Below are 11,161 nucleotides of genomic sequence, written 5' to 3' on the forward strand. Positions count from 1 at the left end.
CGTCTCTGGCCTGTGTTAACGGGCGTTTACAGACTTCATATTTTCACATAAATTACATTTTGGAAAACGATTGTATTGCAACGCAGTTTGTGCAAGTCCAGAACAGAGACGAGTTGCGTGCAATAAGACAAAAAACGGTCGGTTGCCGATCGCGTAAGTTCCAGGGGCAGCTTCTTAAGCTCGGCCATCTTACACACGCGTGACTGACCGCTCGCTCGCACCAACAGGAGGAGGAGGGGTCGTGTTACTCTCTACACTGCACTCAACCTGAGAGAGTCCTACACTTTGAGTCTTTGAGGAGACATGAAAAACAGTGCATATCGCAGGAATGGTATAACGGAAAATATTAGCAGTTTTGAAACCGTGAAATTTTCAAATCGCGGTATACCTTGAAACCGGTAATCGGCCCATGCCTATATAAGATATACTCTATCTATCTATCTATCTATCTGTCTATCTATATATATATAAAGAAGCACCCTCAGAGATTTGATTTTGGAGCCAAGCCTGTGTAGTGGTTTAAATGCATATTTTGGATTATGATCATGTCCACTACGCTTACAATTGTCTTGTTCCACTAGATGTCACTATTGCGCTTTGCAGAATTAAGTGACATTCTGTTTAAAAAGCTGCTGAAATCCTCATGAACTTCTATTTTAGGACACGGCCGGTCAGGAGAGGTTCAGAACTCTAACGCCAAGCTACTACAGAGGAGCCCAGGGTGTCATTTTGGGTTAGTGTTTTCGCATAATTGATTGTATTATTTATTACACAGCTCTTTGGAATATTTGATTTGGTCAATCAGAAGTTCTGCAGGCAGATATTTTGTATTATGTATAATGACAGATACATTTTATAATTGTTCCAGACACAGCTACATAGCTGTGCTAGTTTCATGTCTCTCAGATCATTCTGAGGTGTGTCTATTTATTTTATCTCTTTATTCATTTAGTAATTAGTCATGTAATATGTAGAATAATGTACAGTTGGCCAAATGATATCACAAGACAAGACTGTGAATTATATTCATTCTCAAATCCAATCAGATTCTTGTACTAGTTGTTGAATGTAACATTTTCTCTTCTTTTAGTGTATGATGTTTCAAAGCGGGACACGTTCACAAAGCTTGAGAACTGGCTTAATGAGCTGGAGACATACTGTACACGCAACGACCTGGTTAAAATGCTAGTGGGGAACAAAATTGACAAGGTTTGTTTGATTAATGTTATTCTGAATGTAAAGCTGCTTGATACAGTGTTTTGGTGTACAGCTGTGAAGGTTGTTTTAGATTAACAGAGTCTTGAATGGATAGTTAACCCAAAAATGAACCTCCAAAACGAACATACTCTCTCAACCTCATTAATGGCTTTATTTTATGGAAGACATTTTTTTTTTTTTAAACTCTCATTAGTTTTCACAGTATGGATAAAAACATTTGAAACATTCTTGATGACAGAATTTTCTCTCCCTTTAAGTACACCATCAGAATGATGTATAGTCCTACCCTCAGTGAAGTTGTCTTGGTCCCAAATTTTACTCTGTATATCTAAAATATAAACATTAGCTGTGATGTCACTTTGGTTTAATGCAGACTAGGGTTGGGCCGATAGACGATGCCATCGCCGATGGCTGACAGACATCACGATGTTGAGCCGGCATCGTGATCCCGCCCTGTCCCGCTACTAATTGAAACGAATGGCATTGAAACCGCTTTCGATTGCACGCTCTCATTTTACTTTCACTTTCGAGATTCGCAATCACACGGACTCGATACTACGGAGTTCAGTGGTAGGTACTGCCACTACCACACCGCTAGCAAGCGGCTAACCATGTCTCTTTAGTGGCTCCGTTATTTGTTTTCCATGCCTTTCTGATTACGATTCACGCTTCGGGCACACCCTCTAACCCCGCCCCCCGATGTCATCGTCCATCACGATGTTTCACTGTAGACATTGTCCGATGCCAATTTGGTAGACATCGCCCAACCCTAATGCAGACAATTAATTTTACATGTGAATCTTGACATTTTGCGAAGGCGCACACTGAGGTGTTACTAAATTTAAAATAAAAGATGTTGGATTTTTGTTGTTGTTGAACTCTAGGAAATTGAGGTCAAATGTTCAGTCTAGAATTTCAAGTCAAATCTCGATGTCAGAACTTGAATCTTGAGGTAATAATGGCTTCACTTAAGAGGCTGGCACTTAATGAGTTTTTTTGTTCTTTGTAATATAAAAGCAATAAAACTAAACTCAATTTACAGTTCTTAAAAAATGCATTTCAAAATGTTCAAAAAAAAGGGTACATTAAAATATTTATTTTCCTGAAGAAAATAAAATGCATTAAGATTTTAAACAGTTCTCTCTGGTTTATTGAAAAGATGGGGAAAAAAGTTAATCTTAGTGGTTTACAAACGATTTAAATAGAAACATGAGCTCCTGTATTTTTGGTAAGGAAAGTTGCCAAAAAAGTAATAGAATGTGACCTTAAAGACAAGTGTTGAAGTTATGTGTGCTGACATTGGGAGTTTCCTGTAACTTTTTTAGCTGCTTTGTCTTGGGGTGACTCAGCATTATAATTAGAAAGACCTCTCTGTTTCAGGACAACCGTGAAGTAGACCGGAATGAAGGCTTGAAGTTTGCACGAAAACACAATATGCTTTTTATTGGTATGTTTCCTCATTATTATCATTCATTTTGTTTTCAGTTAGATTTGATGATTTGGAAAGTCCTACCCGTATCTTAAGTTAATTAGATTTTTTGACACTAAAGTCTCCTGTTAGCCATCAGAGGATGTGAATGAGCATGATGGTCTGCCTTTGTCCAGACAATCCTGTCTTGCCAGGATTTTCTTTATATTTTCCAGGCTCTTTGAAATAAAGTTAGAGATGTCAGAATGGTTTTCAGTTATAAAAAGTGAATTTGTGTTGAACATGCTTATATAATGGCAAATACATATGCCTTTGTTCCTGGAGAGATCATGGAACATCAGAAGAATAAGTCTTTTCTGTCATAGCTACTATTCTGTGACTTAATATATATTTATACAACAGTTCGTTCTGGTTTTCAAATCTGATTGTCTGAGAGCCTTTTCCAGCTGTGCGATATTCCAGTGGTTTCAGAACTCTAACCGTTTCACTCCACTTTTTGTCGGACCTATACTGGCAGCATTTGTCTCAGTGAGCATCAATGGCAGAAGAGCAAACCCACTATAATTTTACAATATTATTACTGTTATTGTGTCACAGAATGTAGTTTTAAGAGATTTTTTAGGTGAGAATGTAGTTGTTTAGACCTCAAATATGCAATTTATATATAAAGATAGCACCTATTTGACAATTTGTTTAGACGTTCAGCACTCATGTACCCCACCGAGAACAGCTTTAATCAGCCAGTCCTTCGAGAATTTGCCGCTGGCTCTTATGTAGATGGTGTTACACAAGGTATAATTAATTTTGGTTATATTAAACAGGCAATCTTTGGTCTTATTAATCTATTACTTGTTCCAGAGCAAATCGATTTGGCTTTAGGGAAAAGTTAAGTTTCATATCTTTTTTATTTTTATGTAATTAAATTCTGTACTAACTACAGTGCTGCTACTTTTGACTGAATTGATTGCTTGCGTTGATTGTACAAACTTATACTTTTATAATGACTGTTGTTCATTTATATATTATTGTTCACTAAACATTTTCTATATCTAATATGCCATATTTGGTATTGAGAAAGGGTCCTTTAGTGATTATGATTTCATCTTAAGTGAAAGTTACATTTTTATGTCTTTATGAGCGAGTCACTTTTATTTTGAAAGGGACTGAAACTAGGACGCTATTATTAATTTAAACAGCCTGATAAGCAACCATAGGGATGTTATTGACAAATGCATTGACTAGCGCTGTCGTGGGAAATCCCCTTAACTGTTAAATGAACAAAGATATCGCTTTCCTATATATAAGTTCGACCTGAAGAATGAATGCTGGTATCACATGCAGGTAATAGACTTGCTCAGGTGTATCTCTCTCTCTCATAATACTCAACATAATAAAATGAGCTTCAATGAAGCGACTCAACGTTCCTTCGTTACTAGTTCTAAAGTGAAGTTTTAGAATTGGTAATGTCACAGAGTAGTAGCTATGATAGGAAAGGCTTATTGTATATATAGGCTCCTCCTGTTTGATCTTGAGTGCCAAAAGCTCGCACATTCTTTTTACAAAAACTTGTGATGTGCTGAGGTTACTATGAACCATACTATTAGTTTTTTTTATAAATAGGCAGTATACAGTGAACTCGTACATATTTGTATAAACTGACAATAATTGTTGGGTATAATGGCTTTTTCTGTTGAACAGCCTACTAAACTTCGTATTATGTTTAGTTTTGGTCAGGGGTGTCCAATCCTGCTCCTGAAGGGCCAGCGTCCTGTAGATTTTAGCTAGAACCAGCTCTAAAACTCCTGTCTAGAAGTTTCTAGTTAGTCTGAAGACCTTGCTTAGCTGTTTCAGGGTTGGTACTAAACTTTGCAGGACAGTGGCCCTTCAGGAATGGATCTGGACATCCCTGGCTTTGACTATGGTATCAGTGACCTGTTGTGTGTGTGTGTGTGTGTGTGTGTGTGTGTGTGTGCGCGTTTTTGTGACAAATGAGGCCATAAATTTGTATAATGACAAAGGTATGACATAGGTATTACAAGGAGAAGGTGACTTTTCAGGACATTACCCCATGTCCCCACTTTTCACAAAACCAAACCTGCGTGCGTGTGTTTTAAACAATTGGTAATCTTGAAGGTCATCAATTTGTGTTTGTACTTTTAAACTCTGACTGCATCATATTTTTTTTAACTTTATAATTCACTTTACTGTTGCTTTTTTTCTCTCCTGTCCTGTCTTAACCCATTTGGTGCCATTATCAGAGGCTAGCGCAAAGACACGGGATGGAGTTCAGTGTGCCTTTGAAGAACTGGTTGAAAAGATCCTGCAGACACCGGGGCTCTGGGAGAGCAGCATCCAGAACCACGGTGTCCAGCTGTCTGATCATGAACAGCAGCGTCAGGGTGCCTGTGGGGGTTACTGCTCCCTGGTTTAACATACTCACCTCGACCCAAAAACCACAAACTGAGATGGAAAGCACCGTTTTCTTTCTTCTGAATGAGAGCTTCCTCTGAGGGGGAATGGTCTGCTCCCTTAGAGCTGGTCAAAGGGACCATTGCAGTTTGCACACTCTCTGTCACTCAATGTTGTTTTATTCTGTCCCAGTATTCTGTCATGTTATTCTCGATTAATGTCTCACAGTGCTATATTACCTGTAGCCTATGTAAACCGTTATTATGCAAAATAAGTCCTTTTGAAGATTACAACCTGAGCATGTTGAAATATGCCAGATATTATGTCCCGCCAGCAAGATGACAGAGTTGACATGCTTCCCCCTCAATGTGAGCACCGCCTTTGTCCTGATGTGTGTAGGCCAGTAGGATTATAGGAGGGGAGGGGCAGAGAAACGGCAGGATCTGATCAGTATGATGAATCATTCAATATGAATGTCATCAAATGTCCTTTGTACCTGTACTACAGTTCATGTGCTTAACATATTCTCTGCTGCTCTCATTTTAATCTCCTGCTTTTTATTTAAATTAGTTTATAATATAAAATTATTCCCATTTTATTTTTTATAATATTTGGCCTTACAAATATTGTTTTGCATGATTCTACCTTGAAGAGTTTGAAATCTGATATATTATTTTGTAAATAATGTCTTCAGTAGCTGTTCTGAATCATAATTCACACAGTTGTCTACAAAATGCTGTTTAGCTGCAGCTCTCATGAGTTAAGACAGATTAAGCATGTTTAAATAATGTAATCTATGATGACTTTCGTCTGAATTAACATGAGATGATGATGAGTTTTAATCTTTCACTCAGTTTTTTTTTGTTTTCTTTTCTAGTTAAATGATGAATGGATACCAAAAAACTTGTCCATTTTTGTTTTTAATTACAAAGCTTTCTTGGGACTTGATATTGATTCTTTTCACGTATTAACTTGAAAAAGGGAAGATGTGGTCATGCCTTAATATTTATTAGATCCGCATATTTAACATGATCTCCGTTACAGGCTTTCACTGTGAATCTGGAGAGAGAGTGTGTGTTATTGCAGCCAAACAAAATGACCAATGGTACATGGGTTAAATGGTCATTTAATTGAATTATTAAAATGTCTTGGTCATAAAGTTTGAGTATTAATATGTTTGACTTTTTATCCCCTTAATAGATGTGTTTGTTCTGGTGCAGAGAGATTTATTCAGTCATAGAAGTAATTGCTTATGACTTCATGTAGCCGCAAAACCATACACTAACCAGCACCCTAATTAGGATTCCTTACAATTTATGGGTGTTAAATTCACATACTCAGTTTTGTAGATGCTTGCTTTCATTTTGGCTGTTGTCCTTCAGCAGCGATGTTCTTCTAGTCTGTATGCCGTTTTCTGCTATGGAGTGGAAAATTAGGAGAAATTATATATCTTATATTATTTTTGCATTAAAATATCTAACTTGTAGAAGTGTTTGATCTGTCACAGCATAGTGCCTTTTGTTAAAGTTTATGTGAATGTCTGTTCAAAATTATATCTTAATTATTAGTATCATTTCTAGTAAATGAACTCCAGATGGGCATATAGATGTTTTGAAATTGATAACTACAGCTCTGTATTAGTTTTAACAGGCCATATACTGTGAAACATTTCTATACTGTACACTACATACATGAATATTAATCACTACAAATGTCATGAGTTTTCAAACTGATACGTGGCACCTCATATCACATTGAAATTGTAGGTCTAATAGACATCATTCTCTCATTTCATTGAAACATTAGCTCTGGTTAACTCTACTTGCTGGCTATAAAAACGTAAAGTCTTAAGGCTTGTTCACACCGGGACGAATATCGCGCGCGATTATCGCCGACGTTTAACGCCTCGTGACTAAAAGGGCGCCAATGTGAGTGTGCACACCGACGCGCAAAACGCGAGGCGTAAAAGCGTCATTTTTAAAAAGGCGCCTCGGGCTCGTTTTTTTGGTTTGACGCGCCGCGTTAAAAACTGGCCGACCAATGAGATTGGCGCTTTTGTTCACGTGCCTGGAGCTGCTGAAGTTACAGTAAAACACGACTTGGTGGCGCTCAAGCACAAAACGGTCTTGCCGAGCACACCTAACGACGAAGAGGAAGTAAGTAGACCAGGGCTGTGTCCGAAATCGCCCCCTATACCCTTAAATCGTCGTGAAGTCGTGGCCTAATGGTTAGAGAGTCGGACTCGTAACCCAAAGGTCGAGTCTCGTACCGGCAGGGATTGTAGGTGGGGGGAGTGAATGTACAGCGCTCTCTCCCACCTTCAGTACCACGACTGAGGTGCCCTTGAGCAAGGCACCGAACCCCCAACTGCTCCCCGGTCGCCGCAGCAAAAAAAAAAAATGGCTGCCCAGTGCCCACTGCTCCGGGTGTGTGTTCACGGTGTGTGTGTGTGTTCACTGCTGTGTGTGTGCACTTTGGATGGGATAAATGCAGAGCACTAATTCCGAGTATGGGTCACCATACTTGGCCACACGTCGCTTTCACTTCACTTCACTTTCAAATAGGGTACTATTTGAGGGAACAGCCATTTTTAGTGGTGTCCGAAACCTGCGATAATCGTCCCGGTGTGTACGAGGCATGCAGTGCTGTTGTTGCTTTAAATGTATTTATGCCAGCATGATTGTGAGTGTGATTAATGCTTTTATGCAACAGTGCAATGAAGTTAAGATTGAGTGAGACATTTTAGACACAATGTTGCCAGTTACTAAGCTGACATATGTCAGAAGAGCTTTTTTAGCCAAATATTCAGCCTTCCCCACTTACTAGTTTGTAAGGCATAAGATATAAATCTTACATTCATAAGATTTATGAAATACATTCATATAAGAATTTTTGATTCAAGCACTTACATGGTTAATTTCTTTCCTGTTGGTTGGACTATTTCAGGTCTTCACCACACCTTCCAATCCACTCGAAATTATATTCAGCTTGAGCTCAGTTGGATCATTCGAGCCAAGACGTCAACAACATGACGAGTCCATCTCACAGACCACTGATAAGTCAGCCGTCTTTACTGCTGGCTAAATGGCAGCTCTGACCTAAAGGGGTCATATGATGTTGCTAAAAATAACATTATTTTGTGTATACCTCAAGCGTGTGACGGAAATGTTACGCCCCTTACCATATAGTGATGCCTTGTCCAGGCCGGAGCGACGAGACAAAAACATTAAAACCCATTATAAACAAGGCATTTGTTGCATCCAGTGGGGACATAATTACGGATTCTAATGACTTATACTGTCTTTTTACGCGTTGCATTGCATCGTGCCGCGTAAACATAAAACCATGTCTGCATTTGTGATTGGAGAAATTACAAACAACAAGCGCTACTCTACACTGCTCAAAACTCGTGTTTGAATCATCAGTGGCAAATCCTTTAAAAATGAAAACGTACTTACAGACTGAGTCAGAACAGCCGGCATTGTAGTCTACTCTCCCAGTATCAGGAAACAGTCCTCCATAAAATGCGTTGCACATATCTGAATATTTAGGTTGAACTGTTCTGTAACAGTGTTGTAAATACAACTTAACCACTGATTTCTACTCTTTTGGAAGGGCCAAATTTTAATGCATTAACCTGCTGGATAGAACTCTTCCTCTCCACCAAGTGCCAGCATGTCGCATCAACATATCTGACTTGTGATGCAGCCTGGAATCAATAGGCTAGACTCATTTGGCCAGAGGAGAACTGGTTGAATTCGTGGAATGAAACTAACTGTTGTATAAGATAACTTGACAGTAGGTTTTTCTTTGTAAGCTGTTTTCTTATCCGCTAGACATATTTTGTACAGAACAACTCTTTGGAGGGTGTGAAATAAAATCACAAGTAAATCAGATATAATTGGTTATAAATAAGCTCTCATGCCACATTAAAGAGTGGAATCTGGTTGCTTGCAGATCTCCTTAGTTAGCTACTGCATTGTACAGTTGCCTGGAAAGAGAACTTTGGAGAGATCTTCTAAATTACTGTCGAAATTTCTGATAATGCCTTCAATACAGCCACACCACAATCTGTAAACTTTTGACAAACCTCAGTTTTACAAAGAAATGGCTTTAAATAATTTCGTATACATACAGTAAGTCATTTCTAATTGTTATTTTGATTTTATGTGTCCGATAAGATCTGTCTGATAAGTTCACTTTCCAGGCAACTGTACAATACACTGGCAAAGGGAGCTCTGCAAGCAATCAGATTCTACTTTTAATGTGGTATAAGCTCTGAATTAAACTTATATATATATATATAAAGTTCCATATATAAGTATGGAACTGAAACCATCAAAATCAACATATTTCCACCAATGTTACACTTTTTTTTGCTAGTTCTCCATTTCATTTAGAGGTGTTTTACTATTTGTATTGGGCTCTTTATACAGCGGGTGCAGTTGATCACTGAATGATTCTAGATGAGAGTAAGAATGGTGAATATTATGTTTTAGTCTTCCTTGAAGCATGGGTGGGGAGAAAGAAGACTTGAGAGCAAAACATAGCGCATGTGGTCAGGACTGTAAGGAGATATACTGTAGGGTAGACCGTCCTGTATGTTCAATTCCAAATTCTTACTGTGGGCTGAACCGTTTTAAAGCATCCAGCAAGACTGAAACATATCTGACTGTTCAAACAGCTTATCTAGAAGACCTATCAGGTACATAACTGAAATGCAAATGCTTGTCCAATATGGCATTGTACAAGCAGCTGAGCTCTGTGCAGATGTCAAGGGTAATTGCTTTGACATGGGTAGAGCTTTTTCTTTATCAGATTGGTGTTTTAGTTGCCTTTACCCAAATGTGTCTCCGACCCTTTAAATTCCACACTGGATGAGATGAAAATTATAGAGGTCCATTTCTGCCTTAGAGAGAGAAAAAAGATAAATAAATAATAATAATTAAAAGGTCATTTTTACGTATTTCTATTAATGATGATGACTCAATATTGTTATTTTTAACTAAAATTAAAAAATATTAATATAGTTTTTGTCCATTTAAATAAAGCTGAAATAAAAAAAACATAAATAGTACATGCCTAATATTGCTTAGGTTTAAGTACTAAAATTACCAAAACTCAATCTGAAATTAAAAATGAATTCAAGCAAAATAAAAATATAAAAAACAACTAATAAAATAACAAAAACAGAGACTATAACACTATATAAATAATACTAAAATAACACGGCTTCATATCTGCCAAGAGTGACTTTATATCTTGCAACTGCGATTTTGTTTCTCACATTCTATCTTACAGTTGTAGCTTTGTTTCCTGTATCTGTGACTTTACAGTATATGCACAACTGTGACTTGACAGAATATCTTGCAAGTGCAACTTTATTTCTTGTAGTTGCGACTATATCATGCATTCACAAGTTTATTTCTGATAACTGTAACTTTATATAACACAGTGTGATTATGCATCCCACAATGTGACTGTATTTCTTATTTTAAATTTGATCTCACAAGTACTTTTTCTATTTTTTACCTTGAGGGAATGAGAGGAGCAAATTTGATCAAAGCACAACTTTAAAAAACTTTATTTGCTCTCATCTGACTGTATTTTGCACGATAATCTTCACAGGCAATGACCCAAATGAAATTAAAAGCTATCCAATAACAAACCAAGGTTTGTTCCAAAAAATGGTTGCTTCACTCATAGATAGAGTATAAAAAAGAAATAGAAACTTCCTCTATATGCCATACTTAAACACAAGAATCCACATGTATATGCCATTGCCATAGGATGACAATAATCCTGTGTCAATTCAAAATAAAATAAAATTAGCATAACTTAGAAAAAATGAATACATATATGAATATATTACATTTTAGCCACTGACAAAAAAATATTTTTTATCTTAACCTGTAAATTATTTAAATTGTATTTCAGAAATGTATAAATCAGAATGAGAATTTTTTTGTGCTTCTGTGTTTAGTGGTAGTGATCGTCCACACATCAAACTTTATTTACTATGTCATTTTTTCATCAGACAGTGGTAAAAAAAATAGAAAATTTTCTCTTTTTTTAAAAAAGAGAAAAAATAGGCACATTGGTCAA

General features: G+C 37.2%; 1 protein-coding gene across 1 annotated transcript in view; it reads left to right on the plus strand.

Annotated features, from left to right (window-relative positions):
• LOC107691240 (ras-related protein Rab-18-B-like) overlaps positions 1-6,809 on the plus strand; it is an 11,201-nt gene extending 4,392 nt beyond the window's left edge. The window contains exons 4-7 of the mRNA XM_016489748.1: positions 661-733; positions 1,091-1,209; positions 2,599-2,665; positions 4,906-6,809. Coding sequence (XP_016345234.1) covers positions 661-733; positions 1,091-1,209; positions 2,599-2,665; positions 4,906-5,078 — 432 coding nt within the window. The 3' untranslated portion in view covers positions 5,079-6,809. The remainder of the gene's footprint in view (positions 1-660; positions 734-1,090; positions 1,210-2,598; positions 2,666-4,905) is intronic.
• Positions 6,810-11,161: the final 4,352 nt, after the last annotated feature.

This window comes from Sinocyclocheilus anshuiensis, unplaced genomic scaffold (assembly GCF_001515605.1).
Source record: "Sinocyclocheilus anshuiensis isolate Anshui unplaced genomic scaffold, SAMN03320099.WGS_v1.1 scaffold894, whole genome shotgun sequence".
NCBI lineage: Eukaryota > Metazoa > Chordata > Actinopteri > Cypriniformes > Cyprinidae > Sinocyclocheilus > Sinocyclocheilus anshuiensis.